The 20482-nt window shown below is 41.4% G+C and overlaps 1 protein-coding gene across 1 annotated transcript; it reads left to right on the top strand.

The window, feature by feature from the left end:
- The first annotated feature begins 503 nt into the window (after positions 1 to 503).
- On the top strand, positions 504 to 20304 carry Pcp4l1 (Purkinje cell protein 4 like 1). The gene is made up of 3 exons (XM_015492065.2): positions 504 to 754; positions 18484 to 18538; positions 19130 to 20304. Exons 1-3 carry the CDS (start codon positions 746 to 748, stop codon positions 19270 to 19272), a joined length of 207 nt encoding a protein of 68 aa, XP_015347551.1. The 5' UTR covers positions 504 to 745; the 3' UTR covers positions 19273 to 20304.
- Positions 20305 to 20482: the final 178 nt, after the last annotated feature.

Below are 20482 nucleotides of genomic sequence, written 5' to 3'. Positions count from 1 at the left end.
AAGATTTATGATCTTCCACGTCAAATAGGCACTTCCCAATTTTCCTGTTCTTTGCTTCAGAGCATTGAACATTGTTCACTTGCTCCAGTCTGTCTGTCTGTCTGTCTGTCTCTCCAGACTGCCACCTTACTATTCAATTTTAACCTGCCACATCTTAGTTTCGCCCCTTTAATTCACTGGTTCCTGTTTCCCTCGTGCCTTCTTGATTTTCTCCCAGTTCTTCTTTCATTTCTTTCTCAAACACACTCTTTCTTCCCTCTTCCTCCTTCCTTTCATTCTACCTCTCCTTCATTGCTCTCGGTACTTCGTTTTTTATGTTCTCATCCCCCGACGGCCTCCCCCTCCTTCCCGCTCACTGTCTGTCCTACCCTAGTTTGGAAATGCAGCAAAGCTCGAGTCTGACACTACTGGATGCAAGGGGCTGTCACTCTTCCGCAGGGGGCCCTCCTATTGGTCAGGCTGGAGGCGGGTACCGAAGCTGACTATAAAAAGTGGGGTCGGCGGAGGCGCGCGGAGAGGCTCTGACAGGACAGGGTCGAAGGGGGATCTCTGGCGGGAAGCTGAACGCTGAGAACAAGGGGTGCAGGCGCTGAAGCAGCGGATCTCCGCGTTTACTCTTTTCTCGTAGTCAGCCGGAGTCTCTGCCTTAGATCCCGGCAACTCTCGGCCGCTGTCCACACATCCCCGAGGGCCCTTCGCCTCACCTGCGCGTGCCGCGCCTGGCGCTCCTAGTCCCGCTGCCGCGATGAGCGAGGTGAGCGGCGCGGCCAGGCCCACCGCGCTCCGGGAGAGGGCTGCAGCGGGGAGGAGACTGCGGCTTGGGGTCCCAGGGAGGTGAGGGAGAGTGCGACACCTCGGAGATTCTCTGGGGTTTCCATTGCCCCTCTGGGAAAGCTCCCACCTCTGGGCACTGGATTGGATAAGGGAAGGCTTTAAATCTGCCAACTGTGGATGCCGCTTTTGAGGTGATTTGAATTGGCCATAGAGGGAGGGGACTCTGCTATCGGGTGATAAACCATCTCCTCGGGGTACTGCCCTCTGCATCTGTTACTGTTCTGAGGTTATTCAGGCTCCTCCTGACCCCTCACTTCACCTATGTCCTTGTCTCCTAGGGTTGTATTACTCCTATATTCCTCATGTAGCAACCAACAAGATTTCCATCCCTGGGATGATCACTTTCCCTCTTTTAGGAAGGTGGCATCTTTCACTCATTGTCAGGAATGTTGGAGGGACCATTTCTGACGTTCACAAGCCTTGTAGTGGAGGCATGTCCAGTTCCATGGGAGATGTCCCCTTCAAGAGTGGACCTCCTTCTACAATGCTTGTTACATCTATCTTCGAATGGGCTCTATGATGTTCATTGGAGCCAGGTCCAGTCCTTTAACTGATCTACTCTTTTCAAATAACACTATCCATGGTGGGGGTCAAAGCAAGACTTTGGAAAGACCCCTCCCATTGTCTGACTGTATTTGTAATCTCTTATCCAGGCAGTCTCATATCCTGAAAAAAGGTACCAAGCAAAGTTGTCTGGATAAGTAACATCACAAGCTTGCTTTCTGCAGTCCTCTTCCTAGCATACAGATCCTTCCTAGCATACAGATTGTGTTCAATCCAGCTTCTCAACTATCTGTCAGACCCTAGCTCTATTACTTAGCTATGTGGCCTTAGGTAAATTACACAAATTTTCTGAGCTTTGACTTTTTATCTGTCAAATGGGGATAATACAGGTTGTTCTCTGATTAAATGAGATTAAATGGTATAATCAAAGTATACATTATCTATCACAGAGTAGGCACTCAATGTATGTTAGCTATTATCTGTGTGTGTATGTGTGTGTGTTTGTGTGTTCATTTGTCTCTGTTTTCAGTTATAGTATTATAGAAAACTAGCACAAGAATTCCCAAGGATATCATCTTAGTGAAGGTCTCTGGGGCCCAGGTCCCAGTTTAGATACAAAAGATGAAGATTTTCAGTAGGAGCTCTGCTGGCTCCTACTAAAATTTGTCACCTAGGGAGCCAATTAGTGCCAACTGCTATGTTGTCTTGGTTGCCATGTCCACTAAGTTTATCCTGGAAAATTCAGCTTGTATGGGGGGGCTTAAGAAGAAACAAAGTGGTTTTTAGTCCCTCAGCTGGTTATGACTGTGACTATGGCAGTCCTTCAGAAAGAAAAGGAAAAAATGGATCAACCTTCTCTCCCCTTGATTTTTTTCAGCTCTAACATGAGCAGAGAGATTTTCTTTGCTCTATTTTCACTGAGGTCTAAGGTTCAAACCACTCCTTCCCACCCCAGTGTTTCTAAATATGAGTTTTAATCCAGTCCGTCCCCTGGGAGTTTATCTGAAGGCTATGCCAACTTGAAGATTTGTGTTTGCTTATGCTTTGGGGGAGAAGCGAATGGCCCTTCTGTAGGACACACTATAAGGGCTAGCATTTATAGTGGCATTTGGTGAAGTGACAAAGCTGTTTTGTAACAAAGAAAACAATTTGGCTCTTGCTAGGGGAAATAAAGTCTTGAGGCTCTTCTTGACAGTAAGCCTTGGCTATCCCCAATGAAGGGGCTCCCAGAGTAATGAGAGTAGGATCCTTGGATAGGGACTAATTCAGTGTATACAAGACTGGCTAGCCTCCTAGATGTCAGAGCAAACTGGTTCTAACTAGCCATTTAGCTATACATGCTTGCCTCCTAATACAGAGCTAAGCCTAACTACAGGGATGAGTATTTATAATATCTTGAAGCAGCCACCTGGGTGTACACAGAGACCAGTTGTCTTTAAACCATATACCCTAGGGATCTCTGCTTCCCTAGAGGCAAAGACCCAGCCTGTTTTCTTCCTTTTATAAAATCTATGATGAAAAGCGGAAGTGTTGCCCAGAGCTCTGGAGCCCCAGGGAGACTCCAAACTGCTTCATTTCTATCAACCCAGCCCCATGGGTTTCCTCTTTCAGGCTGAAGTGCCCAGGCCAGGAAAGTTCTGTGTACCCTGAATATTATGTAAGTTTCACCTCCCCCATCTGCTTATTTTCTTGCTTTAGAGAAACTGCATGATATTGAGAGAATTTGGAATGTCTTCAAGAGATTCCCATGTCAACTAAAGAATAAAAACTGGGAAGGAATCTCCAGACTTAGAGCAACTAACAGTGTAGGGATTCTGTTGGGGTTACCGGATCTCTAGCTCTGCTTTGCCTTGGTGGCTTTTTGCTGTCACTCAGTACTGCAGCAGAGCATTTCCTTGTAAATGTGTGTACTCATGCACAGAGGAGCTACAGGGACTCATCTCCAGCTTGTCTACATTCACAGCTGCAAGCAGGACTTGATTGCTGTGAATCACAGTCTGTCTCTTATAGTTTAATAACTTTACCCTAGTTTCAGTGAAGGATGAGAAGAGGAGATGCATTTGGTCCCAAAGGGCTCTTTTCTATAATCCCTTTCATACAGTGTAGCTGGTTGCTTAAAAGTAGAATTGCAGGTTCTTCTGTGATCCTGTTGCATTCTTCATCTGTAAGAAACCTTGTGGGAAGAATCCCTTGGTCCAGCAATCATTCTGCTGAAAAGGGAGTCATGGATTACTAGTGACAATCCTCTGGGTGTCTGTCCTGTGTTTTGGCTGGCAGGGGCAAGGGACAGATCAACTAGATCATTAGTGGAAGGCTTTTACTTTCTCATTTATTCTTCTTCTTGCTGTCTTCTGGGAATGAGATGTCACACTTTGGGGATCACATTCTTTTTCCTTTGCACATCTGTCTGAATGTGCAACCTCCCTGACAATGGATGTTAGGTCAGAGTGACAATTCTGTTATATCTTCTGTGAGTCAGTTGTTAGGAAACCTAGTAGGGATTTGGAAGAGATCCAAGTTTCTCTCTCTCATTTATTTTATTTATTATTATAGTGGTATTAAATATATAAAATAAGGACTGGCTACTTGTTATTGATAATGCCTTTTATCTCTGGAAATATCTTTCTTCCAAAGTAAGAAAACTAGAACTTGGGTTTTAAGCTTGCTTACCTTTTTCTTGGCCATCAATTTAGGTTGTTGCTTTAGCTGGTTTAGCTGCTTGAGCAGGAGCTTCTACTTGGTAGAAATGGATGACTTTTTTATCCTGTGACCTGGAAATATAGATGACTTTCTCCCAAGTGGCAGCTGTGATCAATTATCCCTTAGAATGTGAACAGCATCCCCTTTTTCCCTTGGTACTGGGGATGTAACCCGGGAGTATTTTATCACTGATTTACATCCCCAGCTCTTTTTTTTTTAAAGAATTTTTTAGTTATAGATGGACACAATATCTTTATTTTGTTTATTTATTTTTATGTGGTGCTGGGGATTGAACCCACTGGCTTACATGTACGAGGCAAGTACTCTGCCACTGAGCCACAACCCCAGCCCCATCCCTAGCTCTTTTTAATTTTTATTTTGAGATTAGATCTCACTAAATTGCTGAGGGCCTTGCTAAATTACTGAGTCTGCCCTTGAATTTGCCATCCTCCTGTCTCAGCCTCCTGAGACAGGAATTATAGGTGTGTGCCACCATGCCCAGTGGTGTCTCCAGCCCTTTTAATTTTGAAGCAGGATCTTGCTAAATTGCTCAGTCTTGTCTTGAACTTGCAACCCTCCTATTCCAGTCTCCCAAGTCATTGGGATTATAGGAGTATATCGCCATGCCTGGTGCAGAATGTCAAGTTTCTGGGTGCAGGCAACTGTAAATAATATGGCTGGAGTCCAAATACACAGACCTAATATATCTTTCATGACTTAATTGATGAATGTGATAGAGGTCAGGTTACTTGTGCAGAAGGAAAAGATGGATCAATAATTGTCTCTTCGAGGTAGTGGTTCTGTGACTGCCTCCCTCCTTTTTTTTTTTTTTTTCTTTTTAAAATGGTCTTTCATAAGTCTGATTTATTATGGAAAAAGACAAACTAAATTTTGCAAAAAATTAAAGATAGAACATTAGATATATTATTTTCCACCAAGATAATCTCAAATAAAATATCAAAACATTTTAGTGATGCCAGGCAAGGTGGCTCATGTCTGTAATCCCAGCGGCCATGGAGGCTGAGGTGAGAAGATTTCAAGTTCAAAACAGCCTCAGCAACTTACTGAGGCCCTAAGCAACTCAGTGAGACCCTGTCTCTAAGTAAAATACAAAAAGGGTTGGGGATGTGACTCAGTGGTTGAGTGCCCCTGAGTTCAATCCCTGGTACCAAAATAAATAAATAAACAAACAAACAAACAAATAAATAAATAATGAAATTTAGTGATATAATTTAAAATTCGTTAAAGAGATATTTTCATTTGGCCCATTATTCTCATTTAAAAGGTGAGGAAACTGATACCCAAACTTATCAAAGTTTACGCAGGACTAGAATTGAAACTAGGGCACAGTACAACTGCCTTCTTATCCCAAAAGAACTTTCCTTTGGACCTCTTTAACTTGTTACCCAAATGAATATAGAATCATTTAATTTACATTAAGGTTTTTTAAATATATTTTTTAGTTGTAAATGGACACAATACCTTTATTTTATTTATTTTTATGTGGTGCTGAGGATTGAACCCAGTGCCTCACTAGGTGAGCATCTACCACTGAGCCATGAACGTGTTAAAGATGCATTTTATAAGAAATGCAAGCAGTTGTGGTTTAATAAACATTAAGAAAGAAAATAGAGATGAGAGACCTATAGGGGATAACATTTATCAATTGGGCACATTTTGATAGATGCCTAGTCACTTTAAAAATGGGTACGTTGAAGCTGGAGATGTAGCTTAGTGGTAATGCTTGTCTGGCATGTAAGAGGCCCTGGGTTCAATTCTAGAACAGAAAGAAAAAACAAAGGTTGCATTGAATATACTGGAGTGAAGTAGCTAAACTGATAGGGATGAATGAAAAAGGAAGTCTAGAGGCCATCTTTTAATAGCTTTTTTTTTGACAGGGGGTAAAAGAGTTTTTTTGTTTGTTTGTTTGTTTTGTTTTGTTTTACTGGGGATTGAACTCAGTGCCACTTAGCCATTGAGCCACATCTCCAATTTTGTATTTTATTTCAGACAGATTCTCACTGAGTTGCTTAGTGCCTTGCCATTGCTGAGGCTGGCTTTGAATTTACAATCCTCCTGCCTCAGCCTTCTGAGCTGCTGGAATTACAGGCCTGTGCCACCACACCCAGCTTTTCATAGCTTTTAAATTCCTTCCTTCCTTCCTTCCTTCCTTCCTTCCTTCCTTCCTTCCTTCCTTCCTTCCTTCCTCTCTTTCATTTCATACTGAGGATTGAACATAGGGATACTTTATCACTGATCTACATCCCCCATCCTTTTTATTTATTTGAGACAGGGTCTCACTAAGTTACTGAGAGTCTCACTAAATTGCTCAAACTGGCCTTGAACTTGTGCCTCTTACCTCAGCCTCAAAGTTGATGAGAGTATAGGTGTGGGCTACCACACCCAGCCATAGGTTCTTAGTTTTTGATGTCCATCATTGATTCACTTAATTACTTAATTATAGGGTATCAAGAACCAGAAGGAGAAGCTTTCTTTTTGAAATCTAGCACACTATTATGAAAGCAGTTCTCTTAATTGTGTGTGTGTATGTGTCGGTTGCTGGGGATCAAACCCAAGGCTTCACACTTGTTAGGCAAGCATTCTACCACTGAGCTATAGCCCTCTTACTTTTATTTGACTTGGAGAACCCAGTGCAGAAAAACAGGGTATATAAGTAAAATTAGTACACTTGACAACCAAACAGGCTGTATATACTCTCTGTGTACTCCGTTTTCCTTTATTTGGCCAATTGACTTCCAAGAAAGGAGTACAAAGCCCTCCAGAGGGAGAAAGTAAGAAGAGGTGGGGAGGAAAGATTGTATTAGACTGTAAGTGATGTATGTAATGAAAGCCTATTGGGATTCCAAAATTCGAAGTGCATGGTTTTCTAAATCCATACTCCAGACCTGCTGCTCATAATGGTTTGACTTGCCTCAGAAATATTTCAGTTGCAAGAGTAAGCGAAGTCAGAAGCAGATTCAAACTACTTTTTGCAAAAAGTCTGTATCCCTTAAAAGTGCTTTTATACAAGTGTTTAGAAACCTAGACCTTGTTAATTTCTCCATACTGATCAGGCTCACCAAATCCTGATTGTCTACATCCCTCTGGGCTGACTCCTGAAGGCATGTCCACCTAGGTTTCCCAACCCCCACCTGGGGAAAAGAGGTGCCATTTACCATTCTGTTGTCCTTGGTGCTGCTTTCCTCCCACACAAAGCCCTCCAGCTGAGTGTTTGCCTTGTAGGCTGTGGGGGGATTAATGCATTTATTTTAGGACATTAACACCAGGGGTGGGATGCACATTGAAGATTATAGTAATAAGTGATGCTTTGGCACTACTCTCTCCCCCATTTCTTATCCCCCAGTATGGGGTAAAGGCACAGCTCCAAGCCATGTGCAAAGTATCACAAATAACCACTCATTAAATTGTGGCAGCCCATGCTGGGGGGATTGGGCTGGGGTTGTTGACTCACTGCATACCATGAGCTGGCATGGATAAGGAATTCTGCCTCTGACTTCAGTGGGGGTACTTCTATTCCAGGAAATGGGGTAGGGTGGCTAAGGGAAGAGGGACAAACCAGGGGCTTGGGAGTTAGAACTGTTTCAGTTCTATTATTTTCTTGGGAAATCACCAAGATGTAGGGCATCTGGGTTATATTCCATATACTAGGGGAGGATTGTGTATCTGTGGAACCTGGAGTAAGGATTCCTAATTCTTTTTCTGTTATTATCTTGAGGGTGACCTTGAGCAAGTTTCTGACACTGTTTGAGGACTGCAGCTGGTTGCTGCACTGAAAGAATTGAAACAGTTCCAACAATGCTCCAAAAACAGCAGTCTAGGGTCATCCAGGGGCACCAGGGGATCCCAGATGCCTCTATAAGTTCCTTTAGCAGTGACTTTCATTTAACATTGTAGAATAATATGTCAACAGGGATAAAAGAGTCCCTGGGAAGCAGTGGGGTAGAAAACCTCTTTGTAATCATTTGGAAGTATCCACTAACTCTTGTTCTGCTTCACTTCTTGCATCTCTAGAGCAAGTAGGGATTTTATGAAGCTTAGGATTTAAGTCCATACAAAGGCAAGAAAAGGGCCTTTTTAAGGCTCATATTTAGAATTTTTAGGATTCAAACTCTTTTAAGGTTCTCTGCCCTGGCCTGTAGGACATAAGGATTCTGAGTAACTGTACTTTTTTTTTTTTAAATTTTTTTCTTTCTTTTAAATAAATATTTATTTATTTTTAGTTGTAGTTGTAAACAATACTTTTATATTTTTTATATGTGGTGCTGAGGATCTAACCCAGGGCCTCGCACGTGCTAGGTGAGCGTTCTACCACTGAGCTACAACCCCAGCCCCCCTGTACTTATTTGTACCCAACAGCCTGGCCCAGGGACCCTGCCTGGCTACTAGCTGGCTGTATTTGGCTACCCACCAGCTTACAAAATAAGCAAAAAAATGGAAAAAGGAAAATCGATTGTGTTTTATGCAGTTTGATCAAATTGGGGAAAATCTTCAAAGCTGGCTTCGATTAAAACTTATCATCCTGTCAATTTGACTCTGGTTATTTTGGAGCAACAAGCGTGTAGCCTAACCTCTTCCCCTGAGAGGCAACAGTACTGCCAGTAACATATTCATCTAAACTGCCAGTGATTGTGGCAGTATCAGTATGTGTTCATCATGTGTTTTCATTTGCACAGCATCCAAACTATGTTATGCAAGAGTACAGGGTATAGTTGACCCAGGTATAACGAAGTGAACCCTGTTCCTGTTTATTACTGCTCTTAACAATCTGTGATCCCTCTTTAAAGAGTTCCATGATTTAAAGAGTACAGGGAAAACTGGGTGGTTTACCCTCCCCAAGATTAATTTTAACCCACTGCTTGGAGCAGGCAGGGGTAATGTTATCTTCCCTCTTCTGGTGACAATGGTTGCTGTGGTAACACCATTAAAGAGGAAAGCAACAAAGGAAGAAAGAAATGCAGCAGGAGGAGGGAGCAGGGTGCATCAGGCCTAGAGTTATAGGGTGACTGTTTTCCCATTAGTGGCAGCAGGGAAATAACACCTGAGATGCTCTTTTGACTATCTGTAGGTGCTTTGCCAAGACAATACTAACCTGTGGGGCAAGGAACAGACTTACATAATCATCTTTGTGATACTAGAGAGGACAAAAGTTGTGTTTTTTTTTTTTTGGTTTATTTTGTTTTTTTTAAAGAGAGAGAGGAGGGAGAGAGAGAGAGAGAGAGAGAGAATTTTTTAATATTTATTTTTTAGTTTTCGGCAACACAACATCTTTGTATGTGGTGCTGAGGATCGAACCTGGGCTGCACGCATGCCAGGCGAGTGCGCTACCGCTTGAGCCACATCCCCAGCCCAGGACAAAAGTTCTTGATCAAAGAGATATGATTTATTTGCTTCTAATCTCTGTCTTCTATAACTGAAAAAGAAGAAGAAGAAGAAGAAGAAGAAGAAGAAGAAGAAGAGAGAGAGAAGAAAAAGTGTCTATGAGCTTCCAAAGGTTTAGAGACATTCTTAGCATTTTGGAGGACAGGACAGATACTGGGAAGATAGGAGATTGTTTTTCTTGGGATTAGTTTAGAGTAAAAGATCATTTAGTAAGGTTCTTTGGTTGCAGAATAAATCCCAAGGACCCTTAGAGCAATCCCAGCTATTCAGCACCATTTAGTAAAGGTCTACTCTGTGGTAGCTCTACTTTCTTGTTGTTGTTCCCTGGGATTGAACCCAGGTGTGTTCTACCACTGACAGCCCTTTTTATTTTACATCTCCAGCCTTATTTATTTATTTATTTAGGGTACCAGGGATTGAACTCAGGGACACTCAACCACTGATCCACATCCCTAGCCCTATTTCATATTTTATTTAGAGACAGGGTCTCACTGAGTTGCTTCATTTTTTTTGCTAAGGATGGCTTTGAACTTATGATCCTCCCTCCTCCCTTTTCAGCCTCCCATGCTGCTGGAATTATGGGCAAGTACCACCATGCCTGACTCCTTTTTATTTTTTATTCTGAGACAGGGTCTTATTAAATTTCTTAGGGCCTTGCTAAGCTGCTGAGGCTGGCCTCAAACTTGTGATCCTCTTGCCCTGGCCTGTCAGTCTCCAGGACTATAGCTGTAATGTTAGTGCACCTGGTGGTAACTCTACTCTTTTTGTTTTGTTTTGTTTTCAAGTTGCTGAGGTTGAGCTAAAACTTGCAATCCTCCTGCCTCAACCTCCAGAGTCGCTAGCAATACAGATATTTGCCACCATGCCCTGCTAACTCCATTCTTTTTTTTTTTTTTTTTTTTTAATATTTATTTTTTAGTTTTCAGCAGATACAACATCTTTGTTTGTATGTGGTGCTGAGGATCGAACCCGGGCTGCTCGCATGCCAGGCGAGCGCGCTACCGCTTGAGCCACATCCCCAGCCCCGCTAACTCCATTCTTGATCCCAGTACTTTAACTGTGCAGTACCCCCAGTAACTTGACCTGGACTGTTTGTTTGTTTTTCCTTCCTATATTGGGGATTGAACCTAGGACCTTGCATATGCTAAGCATAGAGCTATTCTTACATTTAACCCAGGGTTATATTACTTCAGAATAATAACTATTTTAATACACTCTAGGCACTTTATATATTTTTCCTCTACTATTTTTCACCTTTTAAAATAGATATTATCTCTCTTCTGCAAATAATCAATCTGAGCACAGCAAGGCTTACTAATTTATCCAATGTCACACAATTATAAGTGGCAGAGCTGGGATTTGAACAAATAGTCTATGCAGCTGTAGGATATGAATTGTGATCTATTTGACTGCACTGACATTCCAGAAATTTAAAGTCTGAGAAAATATTAATTCATATAAACAAATATCTATTGAATACCTTACCATGTACAAGATATGGGTTGTAGTTTTTATAGGTGGCACACAAATAAATAAAATATATGGACTGTGCTTTCAATGAAATGAAGTCTGGAGGGGTGCTGAAGGTAGGGAAGGAGAAATAAGACATAATAATTAGAGAGAGGAGGAGGGGAGAACCAGGATGGGTACTAGGGAATGAAACTGACCAAATTGTTATTATGTGCACATATAAATAAGTGACAAACCCACTATTATGTATAATTATAATGCATCAATTTAAAAAATACAATTACTAGCCAGGTGCAATGGTGCATGCCTATAATCCTAGGGACTATGGAGGCTGAGGCATGAGAATTGCAAGCTTAAGGCCAGCTGCAACCACTTAGTGAGGCCCTAAGCAATTTAGCAAGACCCTGTCTCAAAATGAAAAATGAAAAAGGAATGGGGTCTTTTTTTACAGGTAATATGAATTCTACTTTCTAAGAAGACCTTCCTCTCACCCTCAGCACTTTTTCAGGTATATATGCTAAAGGGAAGAAAAGCAAGGACCTGGCTTCTTTTTTTTTTTTTTTGGTATGGGGGATTGAAGCCAGGAGCACATGGTATTGAGCCCCATCCCCAGCTCTTTTCATTTTTTATCTTGAAATGGGGTCTCGCTAAGTTGCTGAGGTCCTCACTAAATTGCTGAGGCTGGCCTCGAATTTGCAATCCTCCTGCCTCAGCCTTTGAAGTCACTGGGATTATAAGTGTGAGCTACCAAGCCCGGCTAAGACCTGGCTTCTGATACCTTCCCCACAACCTCTGAACTAGCCACAGAGTGGATGCCCAGAGCAGTGATCTGGGATAGAAATGCCATTCTGTGCCATTCAATATGATAGCCACTAACCACATATTGCTATTTAACTTAAATCTTATGTAATAAAATAAAATTATAAATTTTATTTCTCAATTGCACTAGCTCCATTTTAAAGTACACGATAGCCACATGTGCCTGGTGGATATCATAATAGTGCAGATATAAAAGCTTTCTAGCACTGTAGAAAGTTACAGTAAAAGGGTCTGCAAACTTTTTCTTTAATGGGCTAGAAAGTAAATATTTTTGACTTTGTGGAACTATGTTCTCAACTCTACTGCTGTAGTGCCAAAGCAGCCATATGTAATATGTGAACAAGTAGGCATAGCTGCATTCCAATAAACTTTATTTACAATAACAGGTTGCAGACCCAATTTGGCCTGTGAGTTGTGGTTTGTCAGTCTCTGAATTGGATAGTGCTGGTATAAAGTATAATTTGGTATAAAGTAATAGGTACAGATGAGATCATCTAGGAAGTAATAGGTAGAGATGAGATCATCTAGGAAGAGAGAACAGAAGAGGACTTATCCCAAATCTTGAGAATCTCTAACCCTTAAATGTTGGACAGAAGTATCCAGAAAGGTAGGAGAAAATCCAGGAAAAACTAGGATATCTCAGAAGCCAGGCAAGGAGTATGTGTTAAGGAAGGGGGAGTAGTCAAGAGTCTACTCAAGTGGAGCTGAAACTTTTGCATTCGATTTAGTATCATGGAAAATACTGGTTATTTAAAGGAGAGTCATTAGTTGAGCATGGTGTCCACTTTAATCCCAGTGACTGGGCAGTCTGAGAGGCAGGAGAATCACAAGTTAGAGGTCAACCTGGGCAATTTTATGAGACCATGTCTCAAAGTGAAAGATAAAAAGCACTGGGCATGGTGGTGCATGTCTGTAATCCTAGCAGTTTGAGAGGTTGAGGCAGAAGGATCTGAAGTTGGAGGACAGCGTTGGCATCCTAGTGAGCTCCTCAACAACTTAAAGAGAAACTCTCTCAAAAAATAAAAAGGACTAGGGATATAACCCAGTGATAGAGCGCCCCATATTCAATCCCCAGTACTACAATAAATAAATAAATAGTACTGGGGATGTAGCTCAGTAGTAGAATGCCCCTAGATTCAATCCCTAGTACTGGTGAAAAAAATCTGAATACAAATTTTCCCCACTCCACAATCTAGGGCCTATGCACATGCTAGGCAAGCACTCTACCACTGAACTATATCTTTTTTTTTTTTTTAAGTTGTTGATGGACCTTTATTTTTATTTATTTGTCTGTGGTGCCGAGAATCGAACCCAGCACCTCATGCATGCCGGGCAAATGTGCTAACAATGAGCCACAACCCCAGCCCCTGAACTATATCTTTAACCCTTGATTCAAGTTCTTTGTCAGATATGTAATTTGTAAATATTTTCTTCCTGTCTATAGCTTGTCCCTTCATTCTTTTAGGAGTGTCTAAGAGTGGTTCTTAATTTTTCAATTTATAATTTTTTTCTTTTATGAGTTGTGTATTTGGTGTATCTAAGAAATTTTTACCTACTCCAAGGTTGCAAATATTTTTTTTCCCTAAAAGTTTTATAGTTTAAGGTGTTTTTTTTTTTTTTTTTGGTATTAGGAATTGAACCCCAGGAACAGTTAACCACTGAGCCACATCCTCATCTTTTGTATTTTATTTAGAGACAGGGTCTCATTGAGTTTTTAGGACCTTACTAAGTTGCTGAAGCTGGCTTTGAACTTGAGATCCTCCTGCCTCAGCCTCCTGAGCCACCAGGATTACAAGCATGTGCCACTATGCCCAGCTAGTTTAAGGTTTTATATCTATTTTGAGTTAATTTTTGTATAAGATTCAAGGTATGGCTTGAGGTGGGCCTTTTTTTGTTTTGTTTGTTTTATTCTGCATATGGCTGCTCAATCATTTTAGCACTATTTGTTGAAAAGATCTCCCTAACCTTTTAATATTGTTGTTCCCCAAGTCTGAGTCCTAGACCTGCTTCTTTTTATTCTAATGGTACTCAAAAAGGAATTCAGATTGAGAAAGGGTTTTTCCTTTTTTCTTAAAGAGGGGGAGAAGCTTTATATATAAGAAAGTGAAGATCAAGATTCCTGGGGAGGAGGGGATAGGATCTAGAACGCAGATGGAACAACAAGATCTCATTTGAATGTTAATAAATGTCCTAGGAGGAGGTGGACAGGGCAAATGTATAGTGCTTCCTTTTTTTTTTTTTTTTTTTTTTAGAAGTGGGAGTAGATCAAAAAGGTCAATACTCTTGGAGGACATACTAGAGAATAAAGGATGTTGCTGTATTATGTTCCTTTCTATAGTTTTAAAGCCTAAAAGGGTGGTGTAGAGGGGAATACTCCTAAGATGTTGGGCTTTACCTCCTTCTTCCCTACGAGAAAGGAGAGCCTGTAATTTTGAGTTGAAGAAGATACAAACTTTGAGTTGAAGAAGATACAAAAGCATACTCATGGAGAACTGGCAACTACTGCCTAGATGATGGAATGGAACATTGGTATACATCAGATCCCAAGGTGAGCAGGAAAGGGATACAGGAAGGTAGGCAAGGAAAGAAACTAAGGCCCTCTAGGGAAAGGCAAGTGTTGATGGGCCTCACTGTTGCTAATTAGTGTTTGGTAAGTATTAAGAAGTAAGAAACATTTAGTCCTGTGTGGGCAATGAGGCTGAACTGAACCAAGCTCCAAGCTCACTAGAAGCTTGTAATAATAGGTTTTAATGTAAGCAAGGGAGTCATGTGAAATGGAAAGCAATGGGATGATACTATATGTAGAGTTTTCAGATGCTGCAGGGGTAGGATTTTGCCCTGTGAGTGAAGAACTTACACATAAGCTAGGACTGTCCCCCAGGGGTCAGCCTAGTATGTGTAAGGAGGCCCACAGAGCAAACATCAGGGTTAGAGCAGTCATCTGTCAGGTATGGTGTGGGATTAAGTTTTCACATAACACATAAGATTGCTCCATAATGGGAGAACAGGACTCAGTTCTTTATGTTCTCTGTGTCGTGTATATGAAGAAAGTGTTGAGGACTGGGGATTGAGAAGCCAGGCCTTGTGTTCAGCTGCCTGACTGTGGGAATGGAATAAAACCATGATTCTTAAGACTCCTTTCTATCTGGGAATTGCTTTGCTGAGTGGGAGAATTTGTGTAGTCAGATCAATCTCACACACAACATCCTCCTCAAGTGTGCACACATTGACCCATGCTTTTGGTTGGAGATCTTCAGAAAGAGTGTAGCATAATGTTCAAGAACCTGGACTCTTAAGCCAGACTACCTGAGTTCAAATCTTGGTTTTGTAACTTCTTAGCTCTATGACCTTAGGCAAGAAAATTAACATCTTTTGACCTCAGTTTCCTAATCAGTGAAATGAGAATAATAACAATATCTATTTTATGAGACTGTTAAAAATGATTCAGTGTGTTTTAAAAGTGCACAGAAAGTGATGAGCACAAAGTATTATACATGTGATCATTAGTAAAATAAGTGAGGTAATGTTCTAAACTCCTTGATTTTTACCAGTTTCTCTACTTGGATTCCCTAAGGAGAAGGAAGGACTTGCTAAACCATTTCACTGTTGTTATTTCTGATCAGAAAAGCCTAATATTAGAAGAAGTGGAATAGCACTGAGAATATAATGGAATATAATCTGTATCTGCCTGGAATGAGGGATTGAGAGAGGATGGGAAATACTGATCTGTATAGTTTTTGTGAGTTAGCATCACTCCTCCAGAGGTGTGAGTTTTTTTTTAAAGGTACTCTTACAGACAGTGTGGTTTCTGGTTTATGCAGAGTGGACTTCCATGCCTCCTTAGTTTACCTGAAGTATGGCTAGTCTGATGGCCTGTACATGGACATACCAGAGAACCTCAATTTATCTAAAATTACAGAATTTCTGGAAAATGAATAGGAAAGTTGAGGCAAAGTCTAGGAATTAATGAAGGAATGAGTACCATATAAGTGGTGAGAGGCAACCTCAGCAAGTTGCAAACAACTAAAGCCAGTGTCTACAGTGGCTATTTTGAGAACTGACTAGAGAAAATTGAGGGAGGAGGAGAAGGAGGTAGAAGCTCTAGCACCCTGCTTTTCAACAGAAGGTGTAAGGGGCATTCTGAGCATTAGGAGTTTTCTTCTCCTTACAACACACTTTTCTGTCCTCCCCAGTGGAGACCCTTGCTCTTTCATAAATTTAATGCAAATGGATCTGGGATTCCTGGAAAGCCAGATGGCAACTGAGCCACTGTTTCATTCCAGGGATAGAAATCTCAGGAGAGGCTCAGGAAGTGGGGCAGCTGGCAGGGAAAGTGGCAGGCTGGGTGGTTCAATCCTGACACTCTTGATTAAAGAATTCTCAAGGTCAGCTGATATAAGAAAATTTGAGGAAACAGCCACCTGAGAAGAGATATTTAGAATGGGAATCCAGATTTTTTTCCTTCAAAGGGGAGGGGTGGGAAGAGGGAGAAGAGTTGATGGATTAAGGCAACAGGTTTAGAGTCTAACGGATAATGGTTAAAGCAAAAATAAGAGAGTCAGGGATTTTCTGATAATAGAGAAAGGAGGATTTGAAGTTAGTGATCATAGAACTATAGAACTTGCCTCTTGACCCCTGACCCTCTTGTCTGGACAATTGGCTGTTATCCTATTACTGCACATCCATCTATGTCATATTTTTTCAGTGTGGACTAAACTTTTTTAAAAATTTTTTATTCTTTTTAGTTATACATGACAATAGAATGTATTTTGATATATATCATTACATACATGGAGTATAACTTCCCATTTTTGTGGTTGTACATGATGTGGAGTCACACTGGTGAACATAGGAAATTTATGTCCCATTTTCATTCTACTGTCTTTCCTGTCCCATCCCCGTCCCCCACCCCCAGCCTGTGAACTTCCACTCCCCCCACCCCTATGCCTATTGTGATTCAGCATCCACATATCAGACAGAACATTTGGCCTTTAGTTTTTTGGATTAACCTCTTTTGGGGGGCTATAGACATCCCTTTATTTTATTTATTTATTTTTTAAATATTTATTTTTTTAGGTGTAGATGGACACAACACAATGCCTTTATTTTTATGTGGTGCTGAGGATCGAACCTGGGTCCCGCCCGTGCTTAGCGAGCGCTCTACCACTGAGCCATAATCCCAGCCCTATACAACCCTTTATTAAAATTTTGTTTTGAGACACTGAGTTGCCCAGACTGACCTTAAACTTGTGATCTTTCTACCTCATCCTCTGGAGCAGCTGGGATTACAGGTGTGTGCCACTATGCTTAGCTTACTTTTCTCTCTGAAATTTCTTCACTAAAATTTCTCTTGTCAATGTCACAGTGATCACCACAAAGAAAGACTCAGTGGTCAATCTCAGTCTTCATCTTATTTGGCTTACTGAGAATTTGGCATAGTTAAGCATTCTCTTTTTCCTGAAATATTTTCTTCACATGGTTTCCACTTTACTATAATCTCTTGGCTTCTTTCCTACCTTACTTCTTTTCAGTTCTCTTTGTTAATTTTTGTTCATTCTGCAACTCTAATCACTGGAATGCCCCAGGATTTGATCCTTTATCTTCTCTAAACTTACTCCTTTGGTGATCTCATTCAGTCTCATGACTTTAAATCCATCCATATGTTAATAACTCTCTAGCTTATATCTCCAGCCCAGACTCTACATTTAAACTCATCTTGAATATACATTGCTTATAAAAACATCTCCTGGATAATTAATAGACATCTCAAACTTGTTCAAAAACAAACTGGTGATCCTCTCATTAAAACCTGTTCCTTTTTCTGGCTTCTCCATCTCAGAAAATGGCAACTCCATGTTTTTCAGTCCTCAGGCCAATATTTTGAAGTTATCCCTGACTTTTCTCTATCACAATGCCACTTAGTCAACAATTCACGTTGGTCATAAGTTGAAAATACACCCAAGACCAACTACTTGCCACCTCTATTGTCAGCATACTGATTCAAGCTACCGTCATCTCTTGCTTGGTTTTCTGCAATAACCTCCTAACAGGCATGTCTGCTTCCTCCCTCATGCCTCTTTTGTGTCAGTTGAAGGTCTCCAATGGCTTCCCATCTCACTTGTGGTAAAAGTCAAACTCCCTAAAATGACTCCCAAGGCACTACATCATCTGCTTCCAGCCCCAGTTAGCTCTGACTTCATCTCCATCTATTTCCCACCTTCCTCCTCCCTCTCTCCTCTTCAGCTACACTGGTCTCTTGCTATTTCTCAAATAGGCTAATCATGCTTCCACCCCAGCACCCTTGGAAGCTCTTGCCATTGATAAAATAAACTTTACTCCCTCATCTCCTTCAGCCCTTTGCTCAAATGCCATCTTGCAAGTGACTTTTCTTGATGACTCTATGTCAAACTGTTCTCTATTCTCCCCCAGCATTCATTATCTTTCTTCTCTGCCTTTTCCCTATAAATCTTACCACCACCCAACATCATCATTATTTATTTATTTGTTGGAGTATATTCTTAAACAAACTCCATAAGGGCAGGGTTTCTTTGTTTGTTTTGTCCTCTGTGATTTCTGTAGCACCAATAAATATTCATTTGATAAATTTTTTGATAATTTTTCTTCTGTTCTTAATCTTAAGACCTACTTCTTCCAGAGACTAAGGGAATGCAACAGAGCTTAGGTATACCAAAGTGATCTAAAGGGATGGTACCTTAATACTTCCATGAATATCTGATATCCTGATTTTTTTTCCAGCTTAACACCAAAACATCTCCAGGAAGCAACCAGGCGTCTGGCCCAGAAGAGAAAGGTGAGTGGGGTTGGGCTAGGCCGTTTGTAGAGCTAGTGAAGGTGGGAACATGAAGACAAGTAGAGCTGCAAATCTGGAAGCACCTAAGGCCAGATGTCAATGGAATAAAAATGTGAAAAAATGGGCCAAAGGACTATATTAGAACTACTATCATCTATAGGCTTCTTTCTACTTTTTACTAAGAAGTAAACCTATCAGTATTTCCTCTTTGATTTTGGAAACTAGGTCAGAAGTTGTTGGGGAGGCAGGAGAAATATCAGTCTCTGTCTCCAATGGAAATTGAGGAAAAACTGGGGAAAGTGAATGCATTTTGGGACTTGAACTGTAGAATTGAGGAATAAGTGATGATAGAAGACATTTGTCGTTTGGTTCAAAAACAGCAAAGCTTCAGTAACTATTGCTGACTCCCAGACTTGGTACCTTGACTCAAACTTCTTGGAGAATCATCAGGCATTCATAGTCCTAGAAAAGACTGGGGTCTACCCCAAAGAGTATAGCACAAAATGGACCTTACCCACTATATTTGGAGCTTGGAAGAAAAGGCTAGAATAAGCAGGTTAATTCATTAATGTATCTCCCAACTTTCCACAGGGAAAGCTGGCAGTGTCAAGAAGTCTGAGGAGGAGGAGGAAATTGACATTGATCTGACAGCACCAGAAACAGAGAAGGCTGCCCTCGCCATTCAGGGCAAGTTCCGACGATTCCAGAAAAGGAAAAAGGATCCCAGCTCCTGAATGGCTAGCCTAGCCCTTCACCCTGCTACCTTCTTTCCCTTTCTCTGTAGCCCTGACTCCCATGTATCTTGTCCCTCTATCCCTCTGGCCTCTCACTGAGGCAGGTTCAACCTTTAAATATTTTTTTCTCTGACCCTCTTGAGACATCACAGCAGGAGAGATACAGGGACACAGAGAAGACGAAGATTTCAATTGGCAGCCACTTGCCAAAGGGTGGATCAGTTTCTCCTTGGGCTCAGGCTCTCTCATTAATGCCTATGCTTGCCTTGTGGGGTTGGAAAACAAGAGGCTTTGAGGTAGAATGGACCCCACCCCTCAATGATATGGGAAGGAGGAAAAAAACTTCAGAGTAGGGTGTCCAAGGGTACGTGTATGCACTGTTCTGCCAGTTGTAACATTCATACTTAAAGTAACATTTCTTTCCCGTTCAGATTATTCTGCACCAACACCTCCAATCTCCCTCCTATGATCAAAGCCACAATGGGAACTTGAGCTTCCCTTTCTCTCCTGGTGGCCCTAAATCAAACAGCTTACTACATTAGTGCATGCTGAGTAGATTAGTTTCAAGGAAGGGAGACTGGGAGTGGTAGAGGCATGGAAAAGTTTCCTTCATCTTTCAGTCTAAGACCACAAAAGGCACAGGCAGAAGAGGTCCTAAGGAGCCATAGGCAGGGGAATGAGGAGGAGGGTGGATTAGAGAGGAAAGAAAAGTGAAGAAGGGGAAGTCTCTGAAGCCACAAGTTATTGTCAGTAAAAGTGTACTACCTGAAGAAATTCTCTTTCTTCCCAGTCTCTAGAAAACACTGTTTCATTCCCTGTTCTCTTGGGGCTTTGCTAACCTGCCTACCTCTAACCCCCCAACTCTAGACATCCCCAGAAGCCACAAGAGGCATGTGACCCTTGTAGTTCCCCCTTGCCCCACTGTGGAGTCAGGGCAGAAATGAAATAGCCACTCTATGTGATTTTAGCATGTTTAATAATTGTAACAACAACGATAATAAAAAGGCCTCAAGTTGGGGCCAGTTAACTCTATTAGTGTTTTTGTCTTGGAGGAATGTGAACTTAAGCCTGAGCTGGACCCAGGGAGAATGGTAGAGCAACTGCATGGATTACATGGTGGTACAGAAACCAACACTGGCTGAATAGTTTTCAGGGTGAAGCCAGTCCTGCCTTCCTTCTCCTGACCTTGCCCTCACCTTGATGTGCCTCC

The sequence above is a fragment of the Marmota marmota genome, unplaced genomic scaffold (assembly GCF_001458135.2).
Source record: "Marmota marmota marmota unplaced genomic scaffold, marMar, whole genome shotgun sequence".
NCBI classification, from domain to species: domain Eukaryota; kingdom Metazoa; phylum Chordata; class Mammalia; order Rodentia; family Sciuridae; genus Marmota; species Marmota marmota.
The sequence above is the reverse complement of the archived record's forward strand: the minus strand, read 5'-3'. Positions and strand labels throughout refer to the sequence as shown.

Excerpts from the sequence above, each read along its gene's own strand:
- Pcp4l1 (XM_015492065.2), top strand. Across the intron at positions 18,539-19,129 it reads GTCTGGCCCAGAAGAGAAAG|GGAAAGCTGGCAGTGTCAAG; the intron begins GTGAGTGGGGTT and ends AACTTTCCACAG.